Below are 27,131 nucleotides of genomic sequence, written 5' to 3'. Positions count from 1 at the left end.
CAGTACCAGACTGCTGTGGAATGGAGAGATGCTAGAAGGACCTGCTGTTATGACAGTTTCTCTCCTGATGTCCTGCCTGTGGGAAGCACACGGCTGTAATCCCTTCTACTGGAGGGGTCTCACTGAGGGAGAGCTGCATCAGTAAATAAGCCCTCCTTGCAAAATACCTGCCTTTTCCTTAGACAGTCATAGTTTCTCCTAAGTCTCTAGCCAGTCATTCTTGTTTGGCAGCACAATGCCAACAGATCCAAGAAAATTCAACACAAAATTGAAAAAGAAAAAAAACCCATATCAAGATATTGAGTAATAAAACTTTTAACATCCCGATTTTCATTAAGTGTAAATAGTTATGGTGTTTGCCTCATCCCCTCCCTATTAAAAATTTTATCTATCTTGGGATATGTCTTATCTTCCAGAAGGGATTCAGGGCAGTGATACGCCTGCTGCTCAAGCAGCAACATATTGTCTAGCCCAGTACTGGCACTTCCTAGTTACAAATGAAAATCTAAATCCTTTTTTGAAATCTTTTACACAACCTGCCAGCTGAAGGTTTCAAACTGCTTTAACACATACAGGGTGCCAGGAAAGTACTGCAAGGCTCACTTTAACCAGAAAAGGAGCCTGCAGGTGCCAGCCCAGCAGTGGTAAGCCTGGAGCAGCAGTAGCAGAGCCTCTTTTGTTCTCTCCAATACTGTCGTCACCAGGAAGGTTGGGGAAGAAGGGTGAAACAGCTCCATGCAAGCAACACTGCTCCTGCCAGCTGCTTCATGGCCCGCTCAAAGCCTGATAAGGCCAAGGAAGGCATCTGCATTGACCTTCTGCTTCCCCATCCATGCAACAGCAGACAGAAGGGCTGTAAGAACAGAGATTGGAGCACTTCACAGCTGTGTTTGACATAGACACTCCCTTCAACTCTTGGGAAAGTGCACAGTCTCCTCTGAATGTGGAACTGCAGGTCATTCCCATGCCAAACACTTAATGTGTCCAGGTTTTGCATGTGATGGATGGGCTTCTGCTGCAAGAAGTGGAGGCAGTGGCATGTGAGGAGGAATGCCTTCAATCCTGTGTGCTTCAAAAGCCAGGCTTGTGAGTTTTTGCTGTGCGTTCCAGCAGCTGGGGTAGAGCTGCGTGCATGGTCCCTGCCAGCACAAATGAAACCAAGGCATCCATATGCTGTGCATTAGGAGTGTTTGATCTCCTGCACTCTGGCTCTCTGACAGATGCTCCCTCTTTCTCTTTGCAACAGTACAAAGTACGGTGTTGAAACCTGTAAGCTTGTGTGTGTTTATGGACTCTGTGATGGGAACTGCAAAGCTTAACACAAAACAGTTGAGAAAATGTTGCTGGCCACAGCCACAAAACCTATCCTCATCTGTTCTGTGATCATGGTGGAAAAGAAAATTCCTTCAGTTTTATTTTCCTGTTTAAAGATGAAGGAAAAAGAACTGTCAAAGTAGATGGAATTTAGTCCAACTGATTTGACACCTGGATTAGCAAAGCAAAATGTCACCTCCTCTGAGTGCAGGAACTATGGCCATGCATAGCCAAGGCAACCATGAAGATACTGCAGTCCCATATGGACAAGGGACAGCTTCAGTAACCCCAGGCTTGGAGCCTGTCTCTGTGTAGATTATTGTCACTGTTCACCATGCATTTTCAAGTCAATTATTCCAGTGACTCGGTTATGTTTCACTAAGAAGCCACAGACACCTCTGATCCACATTAAAGATGTTGGTGAGATAGGAGAAGAAGGCTCCACTCCATGCATTGTCTCATGCAGACTGGGAAATTGGGCAACACTGTGACTTGGAAACTGTATGATGGGGAAGCACAAACAACAACCACGAAACAATAGAAATGAATTTTATTTTGTAAAAAGTTATAAAATGAATATTGTACAAAAATAAAGTCTGTAGAGAACTTTGGTTGATTAACACAAATGACTGAGACATATAATTGCAGGTGGAGTAAAAAAATCCAGAGAAGCAAACTCCTGTCTTCAGTAAGGTCTAAAAACTTAAAAAAAAAAAACCAAAAAAAACCAAAAAAAAACCAACAAAAAAAAAATCACAAACTTTACCCTTTTCTATTTTGAACATGCTTTCGTTGCAGCCTCTGCAAGCTGCCCAGAAAATGCTTGAGGCAAGTTTTCCTCAGCTGGGGCAAGGGAAAGCACAGCTCTGGGCGCTGTCGCCAATCAGCTGCCCAGCAGTGCAGCTGACCCTCTGCCTGGCAGGTGCTCAGTGCCCCTCGTGCCAGTGTGGTGGTGTCACCACCCCTGAGCAGCAAGGAGGGCACGGCGTCCCCATGGCAGTGTGAGAACAGACCCTGCGGCTGGTTCTCCAGGTCTATCCTCCCTCTGCCCAGGAAAGCGGTGGAAGTTGGGGGTGAATTACATGCTGTACACCTGGTACACCTTTCTATGCCTGTTCTGGACTTTTTTGACCTCTAGACCCTTCTTCAGTGATGCCCCAAGGAGCCCAGTATGAGTATGGAGAGTATGGAGAGCCATTACATGCATGAGATAAAAGGTTGGACCATGGTTTTCAATAAGGATTTTTTTTTCATGTTGTTTTTGTGGGAGTTGATGCTTCACTGGTTGTCAGGTATCTCTAGTGACCTGCACTCCTGCTCCTTTGGGGAAAATATCTCCAGAATGAGAGCTTGTGTTAGCGGTCACGTACGAACACCTTTGCTGTACAACCTCCCTCCTCCTAAGAAAACTCAGACTGTTCTGCTGCATGCGTATGATCCTGTAATTTTTCAGCAAATTATACAAAACACTCTGGTTATTTAACACAACTGTTTACTTGCAGGCTATATTAAATCCAGGACTAACTAGTAAGAGGGATTTAACCTCTTCTATACGGAAGTATGGAAGGAAAAGCTTAAATAAATATAACTAGAAATTATAAGGCTAAATGTGATTATTTTCCATTTGTCAATAGTTATAGGAGGTCAGTTGGCATAAAGTGTGAGAAAAAAATGTGGCTACACTTAAGATATGACTAAAATTAGTTTTTCTAACAAATTGCTAATGTTGAACCAAGTCCTGCAACCCTCACTTGTCCAGAGCCATTGCTGCTCCTGCACATGCATGACTGCAGTAATATTCAAAAGGCTTAGTGACAGGAATAAGGGCTGCAGGCTTCAGCACTACCTTTTGTGAACATAATCAAGATTTTGTTTAAAAGAAAAAAAGGTAAAGTAAGTGATTTTTTGCATTCAAGTTAACACCTTCAATCAAAAGCATGGACCGTTGTTCCCAACGTCTTTGTCTCTCTATATCCCCAAGTGCCATCTACTTTGGCACCTTTGAAAGATAATAAACTTAAATAAATAAGGAGACTCATTACTGAACTGTAATAAATAACAATAACTTAATCTCAAGAAATATCTTCTGTATACTTATGTCTCTGAAGGGATGCATTGCATCAAGTAGTCTCTCTCAATCACAATGACCAAATAGAAATGTAGTTATGCAAGTTAGTCCTTTGTAAACCTAAAGAAATGCATTTTGTGTAGGCTGGGCTTGTTATTTCCCTTACTATACTAGGAAGAAGTGCTTAAAAACTCAACTTTTTTCACAGGTAGCAGAATAACAAAATCCCGCACTCATTTTGAAGAAACACAAGATGGAAATAACCAAACTTAGCCAGTAAGTGGAACTGTTTTGCTTAATAAGAACTTGAGCCTGGTCATTTTGGTATTTGTCCAATATCATCTTACTTACAAGGGTAATATTATAGCTTAGGAGTTGTCCTAAGCACTCAGGAACTGCCCTCCAATGAGCAATAGCACAATGTGTCTTTCAGTAGAGCTGAGGGCACAGGGGATTAGTAAGGGACTCCTAAGCTACTTCTTAGCTAAGCTTCTTGGTATAACTGGTATATCATGGCATAACTACAACACAGCGTGGTATGGCAGGGTTGTGTTTTTAAGCACGTTCCTCATGGATTGAGTCTCACTGATGGTGGACTGAGTCAAACAGGAAAGGTAGCGTGCACATCATCCATCCATCATCATCTCCACCTGAGCTTTTATCTAAATCCCCATAGGACATCAGAAGTCTCCATCCTTTTACTCTGCCGCATGCCTTCTTATCCCCAGGCTCTCATGGCTCCTTAGTCTGTGTTCTTGGTCCTTTTTCCTCCACCTGGAGCAGACACTTCCTTGGGAACCTTGGTCCCTCTCTTTGCAGCATAGCAGGAATGGAAAACTGGTGCCGCCTCGACATGCAGCTGTCAGACGCATCCACACCTTTTCGCGGAATGTTTTTTTAGTATGTGGTAAACCAGGTTATCATCCAAAAAGGACAGGTCATCATCAAAGGCTGTGGGTCTGCAACAGGCTTGCCTCACTTTGTCAGTGACCAGCTTTTTCTTTTTGGTTAAGTTTTTTAAAATCTTGTCATAGGTGGTCTCAGCTGCATCACAAGATCCACTGCAATACCGGAAAATTAGCTCTTCTTTGGTTTCATATCCCAAATCCAAGTCGGTCACATTTAAATGTATTTCTGTTAAGACACATCCTCGATTTTTGCCCTTTTGATTCCTCTTTCCTTTTCTGTTGGAATTCTCTATGTTTGTGGCTGCATTTTGACGGTTTCTCTCCCGCCTAGAAAAAATCGGAGTCTGTTTATCTGGTGACCTCCTCAGTCTTTTAATAGTGGCTTGAATAAAGTCCACTACCTCATCAAACTGATCTGGATAATCCTCTGGCATATTAGCTGTTTGGGAAAGAGAGAAAAGGCTTTGTCACACATCAGTTATCATGAAATTTGTCCATTCACAACTCAAAAATATTACGCACATGCAAGCTTCAGAACACATGCCCAGGACCCCCAGAAATCAAGGAGAATTTGGAATGGTTTAGATCATCACAGAAACTCATTTGTGGAAAGAGAAATGAGATGTATTTGTATTTCTGTGTGTGTCTGCTGATGCTTAGTAGTATTTCAGCACATCTTTTAATATTGAATGAGCCCTGTGGAAATAGAGGGAAGGAAAACATGTCATGGTATGAATATTAGTTAAGAGGTGAATGAAGCCACTGTAAAGAGGTTATACAGACTCTTCCCAGCAAAGAAGCAACAGGAAGAGGTTTCTTTAAAGCAATTTTTTTATTATAGTTGTTATTTTCTTTTCACACCAGCAGCAGTTAGTATTGCCAAAGCCACCTGTCAATAAGGTTTTTGGGCATGACAGAAGGAGGATTTCCTGGGGTACCAGACTGAGATATTATTCCTGGATGAATGCCTGGGTTTTTACTGCTTCTAGGGGATAATTATTTTCATAGCTTTTGAAAAATTTTTCATGTAAATGTTTTGTATCACAGGATGCTGATCACCTGAATAGAAATAGGTCAGAATAGAAGTATTATGATAATTTTTAAAGAAATATTATGAATGCATTTTCCTTTTACAAAAATTTAATTTTTTATTCTATTTAATTTATCACTTGGTGTATCACTGATGAATTATTCAAGTAAATTGTACAATGAAGTCAATGAAATATTTTGATACTAGCAGAATGAACCTCTTCAAGAAGAGTGAAATTAAATGTGCTCTGAAATGGTTCCAAATTTTGCCATTTCATCATGATTTGGGAAAAAAATGCATTTTGAAATCCTTAATCTTCCCATGGACTAAATCCCTCAAAATTACTTGCTTTAGTAAATACAGAGAACTAACGGAGGGTCAGGCTGTCAGGATCCTGTGCATGGATGCCCTTACATTGCATTATTAATGACTGTATCTTAAACTATATTGCAATATTGAGATTTTTTTTTCATATTTATTGCCCCAAAAATTAAGACTTCTTCCTTTCCAATAAGTCCTAAGAGAATGCTCCTTTCTGTACTCAACTCCTAAAACCCAACATGTAACACCAGTGTCACTCTGGCCTTGCAGATACGGCAATATCCATCTCCAATACTTCTGCAAATATTGCAGGAACACCAAATATTGGGAGATGTTATCCAGTGCAGTGCACCTGGTCAGGAGCTGGTACCTACACAAAGGCTCCCACTCAGTGAGGTGCTGGGATTGGAATGGCTCCTTAGGCAAAGGCTCAGCACCACATTTCCCTAATGAGCATGATAAGACAGGAATCCCAGTGGGTAACCAGGCAGCACAGGTACCCAGCTCAAACAGGGTAGCATGGACTCTGTTAACAGGAGGCAGGAAAGCATGAGGCTGCCACCACTACCTAGCAAAAGTGCACCCTCATATCCTCAGTAGAAGCACCAAATACAGAGGAGATGGGGGGTAGCAGAATCCTAATTCTGCCAGTGCAAAAACCTGCTGAAACAGAGAGCATCTACACATAATCAGGAATAGGGACTGCTGCCTGAAGTAGCCACATCCTAGAGGCCTCCCTCCATCAACAGTGATGGATCAGAGGTATATGTTTTCTGATGGATGGATCCAGCAAAATAGTTTAGACTGGTAAAAGAGTAATGGAGGCTGGAAGCCTTGTATCTCCACATAATGAAGATGATACAAGGCAAATAGGGTACTATAAACTGTAGAGTTTGGAACTGAAGAAAGTGAATTTCACTTTGTTTTATCTATGCTAAAAACAACAATCTTAGATACCAGTGTTCATGTTCGAAGACATGAAGGAGGGATGGCTGCTATCTATACAGCTAGGTGGAACCTGAACAAGGCAGGACCCAGCCCCATATCCCTGCAATGCCAGTGGTAAGTACACCTTTCTTGCACTCCTCTATCTCTGTAGCAGGTATCAAAGTACACGTGAGCCATACCTACTGGAGAGGGGTTGCTTGGATAGATGCACCAACCAGCTCCTTTGCAGAATAGGCTGGTCTGCCTACTCTGTATAAGTATTGCCCAACCGAGCAAGAACCAGGTCCAGGCGACAGGCAGGTTATGCTCCTTTAAAGCAGCAAGGGCTAGACTCAGTTAAAAAAGATAACCCAAGTGGAGCTTACATTACCCCCATTGCTGAAGTACAAACTTGGCCCTGAAACATACAGATGGAAAGTAGCTGCCAGAAGGCACTTATTGCTCGGGACTGAGTAGTTTCTAGATTTCCTACACAGAAACTACTTTTTTTAGTCTATAACCAAATAAGAGAAGGATGTAGCCCTGAGGATGGTCTAGAAGTGCCCTTCTCCACTCTGAACCTCAACTGCCCTCCTCTCATACTGCTGTGACTACCCCAGCCCACGCCTCTTTCATGTATTTCTAGTACAACCTTTGTACCTTTGTATGATGCAATGAGACCTTGGCTATGAAGAGAATGAAACACAAAGGTAGGGAAACATACGAGGGCTTAACAAAATTAATGCAGTGATCAACCATCAGGAAGGGGACAAGAGACAGCTACAGGGAAAGCCAATTCTATATATATAGAGATTATTGTTTGCAACCTTCAGCCTTATACTTATCTCAAGCAGGGCACACTGCCAGTGCAGTGAGAGGTCCCTCTCCTAAGAAGGGAGAAACAAAACTGGATTATCTGAAAAGATAATCCAACTGGGCACATGACTTTTAAATGGTTTGCAATTGAGGGGCAGAAATATCACCTACCCCTGTGAGAGTGCTATAGGCAGGAGTGTACTTTGGCTAAATACCAATCAGGCAGCTACAGGGTTCGAACACTGTTCTGCCAGCTACATCCTGGAGGGTAGTAGACAGGAGGAGGGCAGACCCATGTGGGGGACTGTGTTCCTGCTAAAAGTGCACGCTGAGATCTATCCTGGTTCATGTGTGATTCCTACCCCAGCTGCACCAAGGGAGGCAGTGCCACTGAGAGCTTTCTTTGCTGTGAGTGGCCTGTGATATTTCAGGCTGAGGAAACTAAATGCCACTAAAGAGCCCCTTGCATTGCTGGTGATGCAGACAAGCACTGTCAACCCTACTGTGCAAGCAGTAGGGCAAAGTGTAGATCAAATTATCAGACCAAAAGCATATCCAACTAGGGAAGTCCTACCCGTTGCATCTGGGGATTTGGTTTAGATTAGGGGTTCTTATTTGTTTTAGCTAGCCGAGTTCTATGTATCCTCATACATCCCCTGTGTCTTCCCCCTCCCCACGGTGTCTAGCCCCAGGCTGCCTGCTGTTGGGTTTTCACCCCTGCCACTCCTGTGACCACTATCCCGTCTGGCCCCGGGAATCCTGTGTCCGCTGCCCCATCCCCACGATCCCACTCAACCCGAAGCTCCGTGTCCAGCCCTGCGGTATTTCGGTTGGCCGCTGTCTCCACGTCATCACCCGCACCGATTGGCCGGGGGGGGGGGGGGGGGGGGGGGGTCTGCCCTCCCTATCACATCCCCTATATCATCCCGCTCCCTCGCGGGTCCTGGTGCCATTTCCCCTACGTGGCGTGGGAAGCGCGGGTCACTACCCCCCTACTGCAGCCCTCCGTGACAATAAAGACTTCCTGCTTTCCTTCGTGGGTGATTTGGACAATTCCTTCCCTCTTTGCCTCAGACCCTCGCGCAGGCGACAGAACCTGGCAGACCCCGACTGGCGTGCCAGCAGCAGTGGCATGCGGGAGACAAGCGGTGGACCTAAGCGTCTGGGCAGAGGCGGCACTGAAGGGCGCTGGAGCTGCTCCGGACCCGGGAGAAAGAGCGCGACACTGCAAGTGACGCCCAACAGTGGAGCCACAGCTGGCGGAGTCACCCTATGCAGATGGAGACTCACCGCGAAGCACCAGGAGCCACGCGGAGAGCCGTTGCCGGCAGCGCGGGACTGCGCCGATGCCAATCAGCGAGCGTTGCTGCTGAACTGAGCGTGCATGGTCTGCGCGGAGTGCCGCTGCGCAGGCACAGAGCTGCGCTGGAACTGTGCTTTGTGTTGGACTGAAAACAGGAATGGAGACTCCCCAAAGTAGGTCAGTGAACTCTCCGCCACCCACAGGGAGGCACGTGGTGCCCGCTGCGTGGGAGGGGAAGTGAAACTCTTCACGGCCACGAAGAGCCAAAGAAGAGAAGCTTCCCGGGACCGAGGACCCTGGTGCCAGCTTTTTGTTTGCAGAGATCCCGGTTTGGTGAGTACTTAGCATCAGGGGGGGTACCTAGGCTATACTCTCCTGCATTTGGATGGGCTTTGCTGCACTTCCGAGGGTATGGAACACGCAAGCACGCAGCGTGAGCGGCGGCTGCCAGGGTCTTTCGTGTTTTTTGGTTTTTTTGTGCTTTTTCTGCACCAGGGGTGAGGTGGGGTGGGTAGAAGTAGCAGGGGGACCGTGCTATCTGCCGACCAGAAGGAATTTTATACCCTACTTAAGGGAACTCTATTGGTGAAGGGCCCCTACCTCAAAAATTCGGTTAAACAGTTTGTACGGTGGCTGTACTTTTCCTTCCCACGTGTAACCGCGGGGGACGCTCGCAAAAAAGAGTTTTGAGAGGGGGTGGGAGAAAAATTGGCAGAGGGGATCGAATACAGGGATCCCTCTGTGAAAGGTTGCTTTGCCACCCTCCATTTGCTGATTTCAGAAGTGGTGAAAGCAGAATCCGTGCGAGAAGTGAGCAGGGAGGGGAAAGAGCCATCGTACAAAAATGTTGTTTCCCCTGAATGTGTTTTCCCATCCTCCTTTCCTACCCCTTCTTCCCCTAACCCGGGTGGGCAGGAGGGAGTCCTCTGCCGCTCAAAGGTGCAGGGCAGCTCCACAAACATGGGCCGTGCTCCTGGCTCCCCCAAGCTCCCCCGGCACCCCTGCCTTAGCGAAATTGGCCACTTCGCTGAGGCAATGACCCTAAACACCTTTTCCAACCCCTTTTTCCCTGCTGAAAATCCCTGTTCTAGAGCTGCCCCGCGTTACTCTGTTTCTTTAAACCCCTTCCTTTGTCTCCCTGAGGAGGCCGAGGCCATGTGCTCGATCCCTTTGTCTTCCCAAGATGGAGGGCAGCCACATGGCAGGGTCTCTTCTTCCCCCAACCCCTTTCTGTCCTTTGTTACCTGTATCCCTACCTTTGACCCAACCCCCACCTGCCTCCCTGTGGGCGTGGGCGCCGCCCCCTCAGGAGGTCAGGTTACTCCCTCACCCATTGTTCCCCCTCATGTGGGCGTTCCCTCGAGTCCTTTGCATGTCCTCCCTGCTGAGTCATCGACCCCATCCTCCCCCACCGGGGAGGGCTTTGCCATCTCCACCCCGCTGCCTGAGGGAGGCAGCCCCCGTCATGTTCCCCGCACCCTATCCTCATCTTCCCATGGGTCCTGGAGATCCGGGTGGGAGGGAAGAGGAGGGAGGGAGGAGCAGGGACCCCACCCCTATCTTCCCATGGGCCCCAAATGTCTGGGCGGGAGGGAAAAGGAAAGGGGGGGAATCAGAGCCCCTGCCTCCACATTTCCATGGTTCCTGGAGACCCGAGAGGAAGAGGAGGGAGGGCGGAGCAAGAGCCCCCGACTCTGCAGTCCCATGGTTCCCAGAGACCCAGGAGGGAGGGAAGCAGGGGGAGGGGGAAGCTGATGTGGGTCTATGAGCATTTTCCAGATTCTGTGGAACGGCTTGAGGTGGCAGCTGAGAGACATGTGGAGGGATCGGAGGTTCAGGACAAGTCTGTCCTGGAAGCGGCATCCATGAACACTGACACACAGCTTGAGATCCCTAAAAGGCCCAGAACGCTAGCCCGAAGCAGCCTCCAGCAAGATGCCAGTGCTTCCACTGCGATCAGAGGGGACATTTTGTCGTTCAATGTCCATTTTTGGGGAGGGCACCCCCAGGGACAGTGGGAGGGGGGAGAGGGGGGAGGGTAACCCCATTCCCCCAAAAAACTGAAAAAACAACGCGCATCTGCCTTGCATGAAGATAAAAATAAGGCAGGCCACAGCACCTTAAGGGGAGCTGTGATTTTTCAAGTAATTGTGCAGGTGGTTGTTCAAAACATCAGGGTGCCTGTGAGTGTGGCAGATGACCCCAGCAACTGGCTGGTTGCATCAAACCATAGGCGATGCAAAGAGAAAAAGGACCCTACAATGTCTTTAAAAAATGCTTTTCTCCAAAGCCCCAGAAAAACCTTCCAGCCAACCCAGTCTGTGTGTGTCCCAAATCCCAATGTTTGTAATAAAGTTGTCCCAGTTCCCCTATCCCCAAACATCCTGGGAGGAAACCACCCCCAGCATCATCGCAGCAAGCCCTCTCCATCTGCAAAGGGCAGCCGTCGCAGCAGCAGAGGAAAACACCAGGAGCAGAAGAAGCCGAGAGAAGAGGCCACTGCATGAAGATCCAAGTCAAAGCAACTGTCTTTTTTATATGTTTTAAAGTGGGGAATTGTTGCATCTGGGGATTGGGTTTAGATTAGGGGTTCTTATTTGTTTTAGCTAGCCGAGTTCTATGTATCCTCATACATCCCCCGTGTCTTCCCCCCCACCCCGCGGTGTCTAGCCCCAGGCTGCCTGCTGTTGGGTTTTCACGCCTGCCACTACCCTGCCCGGCCCTGGGAATCCTGTGTCCGCTGCCCCATCCCCACGATCCCACTCAACCCGAAGCTCAGTGTCCAGCCCTGCGGTATTTCAGTTGGTCGCTGTCTCCACGTCATCACCGCGGCACCTGCATGGATTGGGGGGCGTCTGCCCTCCTTATCACATCCCCTATATCATCCTGTTCCCTCCCAGGTCCCGGTGCCATTTCCCCCATGTAGAGTGGGAAGTGCGGGTCGCTACCCCCCTACTGCAGCTCTCAGCGACAATAAAGCCTTCCTGCTCTCCTCGTGGGTGATCTGAACAATTCCTTCCCTCTTTGCCTCGGACCCTTGTGCAGGCGACTGAACCTGGCAGACCCCGACCGGCATGCCAGTGCCAGCGGCATGCGGGAGAGAAGTGGCGGACCCGAGTGTCCAGGGGGAGGCGGCGTCCAAGGGTGCCGGAGCTGCTCCAGACCCAGGAGAAAGAGCGTGATGCCACACCTACCTACACACACAAGGCAAGCTGCACCCAGAAAATTGGGTCAATGACAGAATGACGGGTCCTGCTAATGTCATTAAGGCTTGAACATGCAAGAAGTGTTCCAAGTGTCTAATGGAGCTGGGGATCCCTGCTCTGCTCATGCCCTACTGAAACACCAGGATATATTTTGGAGACTCCATGGGAAGAATCCCAGCACTATTAGTAATATGAATTCCAATTTCCTGCCTCCAGCGTGGACTTTCTTTTCAGCCCAGGGAATTGGAAACTATCCTATACAGGTATCCAAATCTACCAGTAAGACTCCTGCAGGGACCCCCAATATCTGGAGATTACATTACTGGAGGAGGCAAAAGGCCTGTGGGTGATAAGAGGAAACTGGTGGAAACAGTGGGCACAGAGCTCCCCCCAAGAAAATGTGAAGGTCTTCTTGATCCTGGTCACTCTCTCCCCACCTAAACTACATGTGCTGGTACAGGCTATATGGGTACATCAAATTAACACAGTGGCAGCTGCATTACTGGGCTACTCAATGAGACCTTGCAAGTTCCTGTAAGCAACACTCTGCTTTGCCTGTGGAGCAGCAAACTGGTTGTGAGCAATGCAGCAACGTTCTTTTGTCAGCTCCCAATGCACTGCCAAGGTACCCCAGGTTTGCTTCCATAATTTAACAGTCTTAGCAACAGCTCCAATCCCTGCAATCAGCTAATTTTCTACTGCTTAATAAATCAGTCATCAGTGTGACTATAAGCAGCCACTAGGAATGGGTCACAGGGGTCTGGAAGAAAAATTGACAACCAGGAGTGAAGGGAAACTTGTCTTAGCCCTTTGCTGAGGTGCCAGTCATGACTCAGTAGGGATATTCAGCTGTCCAACAAACATGGGTGTGATGACCTAGTGCCTGAAACTGCTAAAATAAGACCCAGAGCAATCCAATGGAAACATCAGCATTGACACCAGGCATGATGGGTTGAAACAAGGCACTAGAAGTAAATGCTGAGGAAGCTACCACCAGACATCATACATCAATAAACAATGACCTCTATGACTAAATTCTGTAAAAGGCTAATAGACAGAAGGGAAGGTGGAGAAGACTGACTGCAGGATGTCCTCATCCTGATGGGCACTTGGTAGATGTGCTCCAGGGATCCTCTCTGCACCACAGACATCACATGCTGAGCACTTGTTTGGTCTCTGCATTGTTTTAAGTTCTGCTGGGGGCAATGGGGGTGCTGAGCAGAGCTGTGGCCAGGGAACATCAGCGCAGTCATAGGGGCTGCCTGAGCATGTAGCAATGGTTTGTAAACTGAATAAAGCTGTTTGATAGAGGGGTACTTTTCTACCCTTCTGTCTGCAACGTTGTTTAGAAAATGTTTATAGTCTCGCGGCATCTTTGCTTCTCTCACACTGCATGGACTGGGCTGACTTGTTTGTGCAGCAGACAGAGTGTGCTGGGGGGATTTCACACCCCTGCAAGGAGCAGATACACATTTTGCATGTGTGTGTATGTGTGCTTCATTTACACATACACACACACAAATACAACAAATTATACACACACACACACACACACACACACACATTTTTTCAAAGCAAACTAGTTTACAGACAACACTTGCCTTCTGCTGGAAAAGCTGAGAGAACAAACACATGACAGATGCCTGTCATGTAGTGCAATGTGCCAGCAGAAAATGCTGGGATAATGGCATTAAAGCAGCAAAGATCTCTGAGGAGTAGTCCCCGATCTCAAGCTCCAGGGTGTGAAGGAATTAGAATTTAAAAATTGAAAGTCACCTAGGACAGGACAGGACAGGACAGGACAGGACAGGGTAGGATAGGATAGGATAGGATAGGATAGGATAGGATAGGATAGGATAGGATAGGATAGGATAGGATAGGATAGGATAGGATAGGATAGGATAGGATAGCCAGAGCAGTGTGTGCTCAATACAGGTTTGCAAAAGTTGTCTTGCACATGCGATGCACCTCAAAACATGTGTTTCCCAAAGGAAAGGAACATATGTCCTTCAAAAGTAAAATCCTCCCTTAGGGAACAGAGGGTCTCTGTATGTCTTGTTCAGAGGGTGGGAGAAAGGCTCACAGGCCCCACTGGTTGGTTGTTATGGGCTGAGCCCCACCACTTATGGTGACATAGACTGGTGTGAATTCATGAGGTTTTGTTTGGGTTTTATGTCACAATTCTCAAAGCTGTTTCCTGACTGTCCAGCTCCCTGAGAAAGTCCCTTGGAGGCAGTCTGTGTGCAGGCTTGTGCAGATGTTTATGTGTCACCTCTACCTAGCATCCCTGCAGCAGAAGCTTGGGGCAGGCAGCAGGGCTTGTGGGAACTGCATCCACTGTGTGTGTCCTGCTGTGCCCAGCTCACCTTCCTGCAGCTCCTTTCCATGCTCCCTCTTTCATTACCATGCCACCCAAGCAGGAACAGGCAGAGTCTTTTCCTATGGTTGCAACAAGAGTACAAGTTTGTTTTCTGGGGTCAGAGAACTAAGACTGTTGGATATTGATGACAGTCCATGTGCGGCTGTACCTCTGAGCACCTTCTCTGTCTCCCTTGTCCAGCTGAACAAGGGCTCTTGATCTGTAAAGATTTTCTCACATAACCAGAAAAATGAATAAAAAAGCAAAGAAAGAAAGAATGAAATGTCACAAGACTGATACAAATAGGAATTTAGCAGACTGATCAGATTGGGGGCACAGCTAGTGAACACCTTCACCGGAGGGAGTGAGACTCACTTAAACTACTAATTTTAAAACCAAACCAACCAACCAACCAACCACCACCACAACCAAAACAAAAAACAACAACAACAACAACAAAAAAACCAAAAAAGCTCCCACAAAAAAACCACAAGAATATTTGCATAATCTGCTTGCTGTTTGCAAGCTGTTTGCTTGTTTTCTAAACACTTAGGATACAGTCAGATCATAGCTTTGACCCAGCCTCCTAGGTTTGGAACATCCTTCTGTAATGTAAACTGATATTCTTGCCTCACTGATGTTCTCTGGAACCTGAAGTTTTGACCTGCCTGTCCCTAAGCCAGTCTCTGTTCCCTGGGCACATGAAGAGCTGGCAGCATGCATGAGTGAAGCATCTCCCATTAGCCCTTGGAGAAATCCAGTCCTGAGTTCAGCTTTGGGAGTGCAGAGAAATGTGCCTTCCTATGGGCATCTTCCCCACTGCAACCCCCCAGAACCTGTCTTTGCATTTTTATTTAATTAGAGACACCATGTGACACCAGGATTGGGATCTGATCCCTGTGCTTCTTAGAAGAATAATTATAAGGTGTTCTGAGAGACTTCTACATGAAACAAGTCTAAATGGATATTCACACCAAATGTGTCCCATTATTGGCAAAACAGCCTCCATTAAGTAAAAATGGACAATTTATTTCTGTCTGTTCAAATGTGATCACAATTACATTTTGTAAATCTATTAATTTGATTTTTCTATAAACAGATTAATTTTAAAGCCAAATAGTCCTCCATGTGCAATGGCAGCAACCCAGTATGGTAAATCAAGAAATCCTCAGTTTGTACCTGATCACAAACTGATAGTTTGGATCTTCAATTTTTGAGATAAATATCTAGTTTCTTCCTTTGATGCCTGGTTATAGATTTAAAAGACTAACTACAGTCTGTTCTCACCATGCTGTCTCTTATGGCATACAAGAAAACCTTAAACCCTGTATATTGCAGAAGAATAATTTATATAGGTGGGTTTTCCTTTTAGTTCTTTTCAACCTCACAAAACTGCCATATTATTTGGCACTTTACAAACCCTGAGCTAAAGTGACGTAACAGAACTCATGAAAGGTATATTAAACATTATAGAATTAGGTTTTGCTTTTAGATTGTAGTTTTTATGCCTGCATTTGTGACAGTGTATAGCTATCACATCAATACGTTAGACCAAACACTTAACTAAATTATTTCGCTTAAGCACAATCTTTCAATTAGAGCAGTTCAACAAACAGGATCAGACCCTGAAGTATGATTTCAAAGTTCTAGGGATTTAGTCCAGCTTATTGTAATGGTAAGCAATATTTAGAAAATTTAGATCCAGATCTGCATTGGGATTAAATGGCCCCTTTTGAAAAACAGTTCTGGTACTTTAATCTGTGACCTTCATAATCAAATGATTACTTTACTTTATACTTTTTTTTTTTTTTTTATTATTTAGCTTGCTTTGCAGTTCTGTTTTCAGGTGCTTATTATAGTGGACGTGGACTCTCTGAACACAGAATGCCTCAATTTCATACCACAGGGATGTATTTTAGGGGAGATTTGGAGCAATTTGTTTGTGGAAGTGTAACCTTATCCAGGTTAAAAATAGTAATGTGATGATCATTTGGCTTTACAAAGTGAGAAAGTAGCAACTGTGGTGCGGATAAAACATTTGTTTTATTGAAAATGAAATATTTGGTATAAAAAGACCATATTATATGAACACATCTAAGTGAAGGCAGGTGTTAAAAATAGTATGCTGAAACATTTTTGGTAATTAAACAATTAAAATACCACCTCTCTGAGGCATGACTGTTTTCATGCCTTGCCTGAAAATCCATGGGGCCAAGAGTGAAATGGAAACCCCTTGGTTGTATCCATTAGGAAATAGAGCATCAAACAAACCAGGGTCAGCTCATCCTTAAATGTTTAATACAGTTCTGTATTACCTCACTCCCATGCTGTGGCTCCCCTCAGACTCAGAGAGCCCTTAGAAATGGAGCCTCTCCCTGGTGTCATTTATCTCTCATCAAGGCAAGTGCTAAATAACCTGGTGGGTGATGCTAGGGCCACTCACACCAGTCAGGTACAATGAGGCAACACTGGTAAAAGGCAGAGGATTGACCTTCCTGGCATCCTTGCTCCTGATGGAGCAGTCAATTTATGTGTTTGTAGCTCACTGGCTAACCCTGCAGCTTCCCACGTGTAGATCATAATGACAAATCCATAGTCCTTTGTATTTTCACTCTGCCATGCTTGGCAGTGCTTCCCTTTCTGTACCTTGTTTGCCTTCTTGCAGGTAGAAATGCTGGTCCTCAACAGAGGAAGAAAGCAGGGAGACAATAGGACCAGCACAGTTTTTGTCAGCATGGGAAGTCCCTGAGTGCAGGGAGAAAGAGCCAGGTCAGATGGACTGTGTGAAGCAGAGGAAGTCATGAGCTGACCTGCTCACGGGAGTTTCTCACTCCTCACCTAGTCTAGGCAGGTTGCTCACAAGACCCTGACCGACGGTGGGCTGCCCTCCTTTGCCCACTCCCACCTCTGGCCTCTCTGGGGTGGGCAGAGGAACATCTCACCCAGCAGTCAAGGAGCAGAGGAGCAACAGGAGGATGCAATCTTGCCTCTGGCACAGAGCTTTGAATCACCCGCTCTGAGCACCACAGAGCAGTTGGCTTTTCAGCAGTTGCACCTGAGATTTTGTGGCATCTCCTGCAGATGCTGCCAGGAGCCCATCTGCACTAGGACCTTATCCTATGGGGTGGTGGGTGTGTGAGCACCCTCAGAGCATTCCTGCATCAGAAGAAGTTACAGCACGAAGAATGTAAAATGGGAAAATAGAAAAAGTGCAAGTACCCTGCCTGAAGCCACCAACTGAGTAGGAGCCAAATCTGGGCAAGACACATACCTGTTGACTCCTCCTTGGTACACTTCCATACCATGCTGAGTAAATACCCAGCTTCCCAGTAAATTCTAGGTTTACTCCTAATATTTGGTTAAGCTAGAACCTCAAATCCTGTGAGAGCCTCAGATGAGTATATGTGAATGAGACCTGAAACCTGTGACATTTGTTAGCAAGAACACATGCAGCCAGCTAATAGGCGAGCACACAGGTTTTAATGCAGGAAATACTGGTGGTTATTTTCTTCACCATCCCTGATAAAGAAGTGATCCAGCCCAGCTCTCTAATGACATCAGTAAAACCCCACTATGGTAACCTAGCCCCTCTTTAATAACAGTTCACAGAAGGGAAAGAGCATGGTTAAATCAGTAACATCAGCTGTTACTAGAATACCTGTGCTCTTATGCTGCATCTCCCATTGGGTTTTAGAAGCATCCCCAAGGAACAAAGACATGCACCAAAGCAGGAAGAACAGACTCTAAAGGGAGTCTAAGCCAGTCTTTTCCCTGTTGCTGTAGACTGGTAGAGCAGTCCGGGAAAAATCTTGGCTGATGTTTCTCTTGTGGCAATCTCTGCTGCTGTCAGATTTGATCCGATCTATAAATAACACATGGTTTTCCATTGTTGCCTTTCAATTGCCTGCATTTCAATGTGTTTACAAAAGGAACAATATGGAAGGTATTAATATTGCTAGTTGAAAATTGTTATTGCTATAGTAATCAGTCCCTGGCTCTAGGGCAGGTGCATGTACTCTACTGCAGAAGGGCTCACACTCTGAGTGTGGACTGGCACTTTGTCAGACAAGAGCTGGTGTGTGCTCAGAAGAATAAGGTCCTTCCTAACTGCTACACTGGGTGCTACCTCCCTTCAGAAATTTCTTAAGTAATGGGTGATTTTGCCAAAGAAATCACATATGCTTTGGATGGAAGCAGAGATAGTCCAGATGTTTGTACACAGTTTGTTATTGAAAGGGGATATGACCAGCTTGCCTCAAAAGCATGGCCAGAGAATTTTTGGCATACTGCTATAACACTGCCAGCCACAACACAGGAAAATAAATACATGGATTTCAGTGTTTGCTTATTTTGAAGAATATTCCTGTCCAAAAATCTTTAAAGTATTTGCACAAGTCCCAAAGACTTCAAAGAAATGTACCTGCAGGTTTCAGTTTAAGTGATGTATAATACATAGAGCCTAAACTTCTGCTAGGTCATATGAGTGGCTTTATTCCTTAAAAATTGCTGCTATATGAAGTACCTCACAAAATTAATTTTAAGTCCTTGATCTTAAAACATATTCTAACATATATTTTGTGTCTTAATGTTTTATTTACAGCTGTCTCAAGTAAGTACTTTTTTATCCTATTTTCTTTCTTCTCTTTGTTATCACAATTTAAATTCCAAGAACAACTGAAATATTTCCTGTGGTTCTCTTTACCAAAGGATATTTCTTGATCAGGAAACTGAGCTGGTTTTATAAAAAATGACCACTCTGCAGTGCTAACCACTCTAGCAGCACTAATGTGTCAGTGGCCTATTTAGATGTCTGATGATCCTGGACATGGTTATGCTGCAGTATTTTGTATTGCTTGTTTATTTCTACTTATTCACTTACTATCTCAGAAATATGGGTATCCACAACAAATGTAGTTATGTAAAGGTTTGGCCTATGTACTACAAGTTTTACATTGCGATCTCTAGATAGTGGTGGGGGGTAGGGATGAAAGCTGGGTATTTGCACTAGATGTTCACCTCTGAACATCTGCAGTTGTGGCAGGGTGGGACTTGATGACCCAAATGGCTTCTCAAAGCCTTTGTAACTTTAATGATTTTAAAACTGATTTTTGCAGTACTAACCAGGAACAGTATAATTTACAAAGACATTACAATCTATCAGTCAGAGGATCTACTAGTGGACAAACAATGCCTCCTCCACTGAATTCAGTGAGTCCAATGAATATGTAACACAACTAAGTTCTTCAGCTTTTCAAGGAATGTTTTGAAGCTCTTCATCTGCAAACCCTGAACATGGGTATTTCTAAAATATACTGAAAAGTCTTATGAAAGGTGACAAAGAAAAGTATGTCTGGTTATGTTATCTGTCAATAAATACCTGAAAAACATCCAACACCATCCAGTTTCACTGGCAATATTTTGAGGTCCCTAAATTTAAAAGCAGGAAAAAACTAAAACTTTCAGCAATGGATAACCCAAAATGAGAATAGAACTTTATTATCCTACAATTCAGACCTTTTTTATTACTTAAGTAACAGAGTGCTCTTCATTGGAGTATATTCAGTATTTATACCTGAGACTGCAGAAGAATTTGCTTTTAGGGCTACATGCCTATGGATTTAACCACATCTGCCTGGTTTCTTTCTTTTTCTAGAATTTTGCCCATGAATGGACCAATATGAATGCTTGGGATTTCTGAATGCCTAGATAACCTGGGTGTCCCTGTGCAAACAAACTGTAGGACATAGACGTGCTGGCTCGGGCACCCAGGCACACTCGGCCGGACACTGGCAGGATGCGCCAGCTGTGCTGGATGCACTGGCTGTGCTGGGCACACACAGATCAGATGGCACAGGGTAGTGCCTGCTCAGTGTGGCTGATACCTCCCTGATGCACTGGGTTTGCTGTGCAGGGCAGGTTATCTCTGCAGCTTCTTGGTGTCTTAGTCTAAAGCACAGACACCACACCATAGGTGTCCTGAGCAGGATAGCCTGGGCAGAAACATGAGAGTTGTAGTTCGTGACATTGAATGGGCCTAATAAATATTGTAGAGAAGGAAATGCATTCAGTTGGAAGCATAATTAAACACTGGTTTTGCCTTAAAGAGACATACAATACCTCTATTTTTCTAGATGCTTTCCATATTAGTTGATAAAGTTGCAGCTAAAAGCAGTAACTCAACATTAAATACACTTTAGCAGGGGTAAGAAGAATTTTTAACAGAGGTATAACACATACACACCATGGCATGTCACAGCATATAGCAAAGAAGCTCCCACAGTGAATGACCATTCAGTAGCTCTAGAGTAACTCAGATATCATAATGCAAAAATCTATCTTTTCTTAATATCTATCTTATTAGGAGGGAAAATCCCATGGGGAGATGTTTAATTTAATTCTACCTGCTTACCACTAGTTCTTAGTAAAAGTTCTCACCTTGATCAAGACAATACATGTCATAGAATGGATTTTAGGACACTCCGGTCCTCGCATGTTGATTATGTGCATCCAACAGCAAGCAGTTACAAGATGTATTCACTGGCAACTGTGTATAATGCAACAAGTGTTTGGCTCCCTCTGCACTGTCATGTTTCTGAGGCTGCTGACTTAGTATTTAGTTTATAATAATGTGGTTTATATTTGTTCTATTTGCATTTGGTATTTAAGCTAATAGTGTTCTTCCTCCAGAGGATTGTAGAATAAGGGAAACAATGAAACAGTTAAAAATGCTGTTTCTATTCTGGTTTTTGTGGGTGTGAAATAAGCTATCCCATGAATATTGATGCCAAAACACCTACAAATACTAGATTCATCTCCAATGCACTGCATTTGTGGAGGATAATCCAGCCTCTAGTCCAATTAAAAATGCAGAAGATTGCAATTGCTAGCACCCCCTGCCATCTCTGATTACTGCCCTGAACAGCAAAGGTCAGCACATTACACCTGATCAGCCCAGGAGGTTAGAACCCTGCCTGGAGCATGGAATGAAGGGAGGTTTCAAGCCAACCTGAAAGGGATGGGGTAACATCAGGTGACCTCAGAGTACTTTGCAGAGAAAGCAATCCCATCAAACATGAACACAAAAATGTTTTGAATGTGTCAAGGGCCTGGGAAAGAGATGTGTTCTCCAGCAAGCTGTTCGGCCTGCCCTTAGGGGTGGACTTGATCTCACAGTCCTACTAAGCCCTGATGCATGTGGTGTGTGGGAGACACAATTTCTCTGGAGTAAGAGCAGTGGACCTTGGAGCAAAATGGCTACACCCAGCCTGCAAAGGGATTGCTTTAGGGGACAGCAGTACACCTCTCTGAATGCACACAGCACCGAGTCCTGCTCAGGACCTACACACTGCTCTATGCATATGAGGCAACACAGGCGATGATGGTGCCCCCACCAATTTGTGAGCTGTCTGCTGCAAAAGCCCTTAGCAAAGCAGCTGACCAACAGCACCCACAGAGATGTGAATACATGGCAAGTTCACCAGCAGACGGCCAGGGAGCTGCAAGCACACCTCTGTGCTTGTGGCACATTGTGCTCTAATGGCAAGAGAAACCTTCAAGTGGAAAGGGAAATCTACATGGTGTAATCACTGATTCCTCTTGTGTACTTAGTTCTATGTCTTTCCTGTGCTGAAGGGTGCATGCCACCAAATTGTAAGCAGAGAGAACAAATATGTCAAAGACACTGATGGGGGTGACGAGTAAAGTGCTTCTGCAGCAGGAAGGCAGTGATGTATCTAGGTAGGGTCAGCCTCATAGCCTGTTTGCAGACACCACACACCTTTAAATCAACTACAAACAGCATAAAAGTGCACCAGAGTATTTCACTGCTCTCTTACAGAGAGCCTCGCCCTAGTCACCTTTCTGCAGGTCTCCTCTGACTCATTTTACTTGGCAACACAGAGATGAATTTCTGACTTTCAGACTCGATTGTTGTGTTAACTGCTGCCCTACAAAGATCACAGAACACCCTGGGTTTTCCTCAATTTCAGATGTGAAAAACAGTACTGCTTCCTTTGCTCTTGCAGCCAGGCCCATTTGTTAGTGATACACAGACTTAAAAAATTGAGACCAAACTATCAAATTGTCAAATTACTATCTTGGGCAATAACCTTTCACCCAGCTCTGCATGGCTAAGCCCATGTCTGTATCCTGGAAACAGAGATAATATTGATACTACCATAGCTCAGGTAAAACACAGGTTGTCTTTCTTCCTGCTTCTTGTTTATCCAATCCACAGGAAAGGAAAAAAGAAGACACAATGATGAGAAGTTTTGGATACTAGGAACTGTGAAAATCACTACTGCGGCCTACCCCCTTGAGCTGCTGTAGAGGGATCAGCTTACCAGGGACCATATTCCCAGAAGGTAGTTTCAAGATAAAAGCAGGCATTGTACAAATACTATCACTCTGGAAAGATGGAGCATTAATGCTCTCCCACCCTGAAGCTTCAGCGAGAGTTACAAACTGACTAATGATGCTTTCCCTCTAATGCTCTTCTTGCCACCAGCACCTCAGCAACTCTGTACAGAGTGGAATAGCACATTGGCCTGAAAAGCTGATCACTGCCTTTTGCAGGACAGCACTTATCCACCACATGGCTTGCAATGGGGAAGAAGATCACCATGTGTGATAGCCCCATGATCCTGGCAGGCTGTAGCCCTGTGAGGAAACACTTTTGGCCAACCTCTCTGTGTGGAGGGGCTTAAAGAATGTCAGGGTTGCCAGTCTGTGAGCAGCAGGAGCCCAGACTGGGACACACGGAGGCGGGAGCCTAGGCAAGATTCCAGCAGGGGGGAAACACTAGCAAGAGAAGGGAAGAGAGAAGACTAAACGGGGAAGGGCATAAACACGTGTGTGTATGGAAGAGATGGGTGTTTGGGAGGGGTCAAAGTGAAGTCACAGCAAATGCTTGGTGCCTCTACACTGCATTAGCCTGGCTGCTCCCAGAGAAACCAGAGCGTGGCTGCCTCTGACTGGAGCTGTGGCAGGCGCAGGGAAAGGATATGCCTCCAGAAAAGGAGATAGAAAGGAATCCCAATTACTGGATACTGTCTGTATCCTGTAATGAGCTAAACAGAGAGGGGGATGAGCAAGGGCAAAAGAAACAACCTTCAAACTGTGTCTGCGCCTTTGCTAAGCGAGTGTCTCCACTATTCATGTGAGTATCTTACCAGTTCTTATTGAGTCATATTATCTCTCTCTTTAAAAAGCCACCAGAGTTAACATAATGCTCACGTTCCACTGTGAAAATTCTGTATCTGCTATTGTAGGTACAGGACCTAGTATTAGCAAGGCATTATTATCTGTCACTTGGATTGTAAACTGTCTTACTGTGAGCTAGCCCATGTGGATTGCTCTGCATCAAGCTCCTAACCCTGCCACAACTACTCTTCTGTGAATTTCCATGTGGACACACTTATTTTGAGATCAGAATCCAAGGAGGATTTAATGAAGCTCAGCAGTACTCCAGGATGTGTACAGTGCCTCCCATCACGGAGCCAATCCTCCATCAGGACTTGCGCCCACTACAGGCAGAGAATAATTGCATTGGCAGGTCTGAGCAGGGAGAGGAGGCTGAGGCAGTGGAGAAGGAGTTTCAGTGCCTGTGCTGTGAGGGGTGTGAACCAGATCCTCCTCTCGGCTCCTCTGCATACAACAAACTTGTACTACCCACCTCCCCAACCAGAGGGATCCTAAGACTGCCAGGAAGGCAGGGCTGGAGTGTGCAGGGGGCATTGCCACTGCAATTGTCAACCCCAAGTTTTGGAGAATGACTAGGTTTGGAGCTGCTCAAACAAGATCAACGCAAATGACATTGCCCGTGGAGAAATAGGAGCACAAAATGGGAGGATCCTTTTCTCATCCTGATGCCTGAGCAAAGGGAAGCAAGTTTAGCAACACAGACAGCAGTTGCTACAAAGGGGAATGTTTCTTACAGTCACTGTGCACAGCATAGGGAGGCAGCAGGCTGATGGGGGAGAGATCATCTTCAGGTCCCTCTACCACTGAAGGGGACCCCTTGGGAGGCGTCTTACCGGTGGGCAGGGGCAAGGTGGAGACCGTGTTGAGCAGCACCACGCAGACAGCCACAACATCCCATAACTTCATCTTAGATCTCCTTCCAACACAGGCCCCTGGCAGAAAGGAGAGGCAGAGTTAGCTCCCAGCTGCTATGTTTCACCCAGTCCTGCCCCAGCTATGCCAGCCCTGAGACACAGCTAAGCAGTCTTGCACCCCAGATCATACTGGTTCACCCAGGACAGGCCTGAGGACATTGGATGGAAGAACTGTTCCTCATGCAGCCAGGGTGAGTGAGGTGGGCTGTCCCCAGAGAGTGAATGGTGTGGGAGACGGAGGCACAGGATAGCCTCCAGTCCCTTTATGCCTGAGAAAGCTGCACTGGGGAAGGCAGGCATGGAGGCCCCAGAAATCTGTTTCTAGGGACAGGGAGTGTGACCATGTCCCTGTGCTGACTGGCAGGCAGGTCACCTTGTGCTTGTTGAGCACCTGGGAAGCATCAGGGCACCTGTTCTCAGGCTGGACCAGGGAGGATTCAGCTGATCTGGGGTGCTGGTCTGTGCAGACTTGATGTGCTACAAGCAAACCTTCCTTTCCCTCTTTTCCCCTTCCCTCATCTCTTTCCTTTTCCCTTTCTTCTTCCCTCCACCCTTTCCCTTCCCTTATACAGTCCTCTCTTTCCTCTTAATTTTTTCTCTCCTTTTCTTTTTCCTTTCATCTTCACTTGTCACCTTTTTTCCTTATACTCTTCCTTTCCCCCATTCTTTCCTCATTCCCTATTGTCTTCCTCTTTTCTTCCTATTTCCCTTCCCTCATTTCAAGATTTCCTTTTTTCCTTCCCTTTTCTCCTTCCACTTTCATTTTTCTTTCCTCTTTTTTTTCCATCTCCCTTTAATTTTCCTCTTCCCTTCTCATTTCCCAGTCCTTGTATTGTTCTCCTCCCCTAGTCTTTCTTTCAGTCTCTTTCTCTCTTTTTTTCACTGATCCTCTTTCTTCTCTATTCTCCCCTTCCCTTCCCTTGTTCATTTTCCTTTTCTTCTCCTCGTTCCCCGGCCGCCCTCCCTGAAGTCTGCCACGACACGTACCCGCTGCCCTCTGCACGCCGCCCGGGGTTAACAGCTGCCCCCAGCCCGGTTCGGCTTGGCCCAGGCGGCGGCACAGGGCAGTGACTGGCCCGGGAGAAGCAGCCCCGCCGGGAGGGAACCACAGAGGTCCCTGTCCAGCGGCGGGGCTTAGGGCGCGGCTGCCGCTCGGTGCGCGCTTTCTCCGCCGGCTGCTGCCTTCGCACCTCGTCGCGTTCAGGGAACTGCGGGGTGCCCCGGAGACAGTGCCCGCCCGCCGCGCCCTCTCCCCCGTGCTCTCATCCTCGCCCTCACCTCTGAGCTGGTCTCGTCGGACCCGAGATGGACATTAACGCCGTGGAGTCGACCAGCCGGCCGGACGATTCATGTGGGCAGGTCGGGGTCCGACTGCCAGCACCCTCTTTGCTCAAAGGAGGGGGGAAGGGGGACTCGTATGGAGGAGGGGGTGTAAGGTCGCAGGTCTGGATGGAGGCAGCGAGGAGCCGGTAGCACAGTCCCCGGAGGCCTCCCCCGCCGCTGCCGCAGGTGCTGTGCCCGCGGCAGGAGCGGCGCCACGGGGGTCTCTGCCCGCCCCGGCCCCGGAGCTCCGCTCAGCAGCGGCGGGAGCGGCCCGAGCCGCGGGGAGCGCCGCCTGGCAGCGGGAGCTGGCGCTGGGTGCTGCACTTGGGACCCTGCCTGGAAATCTGAGAAAGACACTCCATCAACAATTGCGGGGAGTCAGATGAAGACATCAGCGCTCCTGTAACGCCAGCTCGTCCAGCACTGCCGGGAGCCGCGCACCGCTCGGACACGCACACCACGGCGGGAGAAAAAGAAAAAAAAGAAAAAAAAAAGAAAAAAAAAAAAAGGAAAAAAAAAAAAAAAAAAGAAAAAAAGAGTACCAAGAAAAACCCCACCCCAGCGGAGGAAGGAAGGGGTAAACGATTAAAAAAATAAAAATCAAACCACCCGCCCCCCCTCAGCCTGCTTTGAGAATCAGAAGCCGGCACTGGGATTTGTAGAGCTGGTAGCAGCAGCAGCAGCAGCAGCAGTGAGGCTTCCTCCTCCAGAGCGGGGTCCTGTCGCGGCGAAAGCTTAGATCCAAGCGGGAGCGCGGCGGGAAGCTGGGCCGGTGTTGGAAGCGCCCGCTCCGGCTGGGCCTGGGCTCGCCGGGCTCCCCGGGCGCCTGCGGGGCTGGGTGGGGGCGCGGGGCTGGGCGAGGCGCGGGGGGCGCCGCACCCGCGGACGGAGTGAGCACGGAGCCGGACGTGCGGGCGCGGGGGCTTTGCCAGGGCGACTCGGCGCCGCAGATGGATTTATAGGGCCCTTTGGCAGTGACGCGCCCTGCGCTGATTCGCTTTCAGACCCAAACACACGCTGGCCCCCCGCACCGGACCCCGCGGAGCCTCCAAATATCTCCCGGCTGAAGTCACCGGCCCGACATACCGTGGGCTGCGCGGCCGCCGGAGCAGCCCCGCGGCACCCGCTGGCCCCGCGGCGGCGGCGGGGCCGCGCCGGCGTAACCCAACACCGCGTCCCTCCCCAGCGCCGCTCGCCGTGCCCGCGCGGACGGACGGACTGACGGACGGACGGACCGACCGACGGCTGGCGGTGGCGGAGAGGCCGCCCCCTCCTCGCCCCTCGCCGGCCGCAGGTGCCGCCACCGCCTCGAGTCCCCCGCGGAAGCCGCAGTGCGGGGTGCGGGATGCGGAACCTCCGCGCAGCCCGGCCCCTGCGCGGGAGGTGGTGGTTTGACTTGCCGAAGGCCGCGGCAAAGTCGCTGTAAACAGTGTCGACTTTC

The 27,131-nt window shown here is 47.2% G+C and overlaps 1 protein-coding gene across 2 annotated transcripts; it reads right to left on the bottom strand.

Moving 5' to 3' along the window:
• Nucleotides 1-4,244: 4,244 nt before the first annotated feature.
• On the bottom strand, nt 4,245-24,359 carry GDNF (glial cell derived neurotrophic factor). Of its 2 annotated transcripts, none has more exons than XM_053931877.1 (2): nt 24,188-24,359; nt 4,245-4,729 (listed from the first exon to the last, which is right to left on the bottom strand). In XM_053931877.1, the coding sequence occupies exons 1-2, from the start codon at nt 24,357-24,359 to the stop codon at nt 4,245-4,247; spliced, it is 657 nt and encodes a 218-aa protein (XP_053787852.1). The 2 variants fall into 2 exon arrangements, with proteins under 2 accessions (XP_053787852.1, XP_053787853.1); XM_053931878.1 differs by having other exon boundaries at nt 24,287-24,359.
• Between the last annotated feature and the right edge of the window lie 2,772 nt (nt 24,360-27,131).

The sequence above is a fragment of the Vidua chalybeata genome, chromosome Z (genome assembly GCF_026979565.1).
Source record: "Vidua chalybeata isolate OUT-0048 chromosome Z, bVidCha1 merged haplotype, whole genome shotgun sequence".
NCBI classification, from domain to species: domain Eukaryota; kingdom Metazoa; phylum Chordata; class Aves; order Passeriformes; family Viduidae; genus Vidua; species Vidua chalybeata.
Note: the sequence above shows the minus strand (reverse complement) of the source record. Positions and strands in the feature narration are given on the sequence as shown.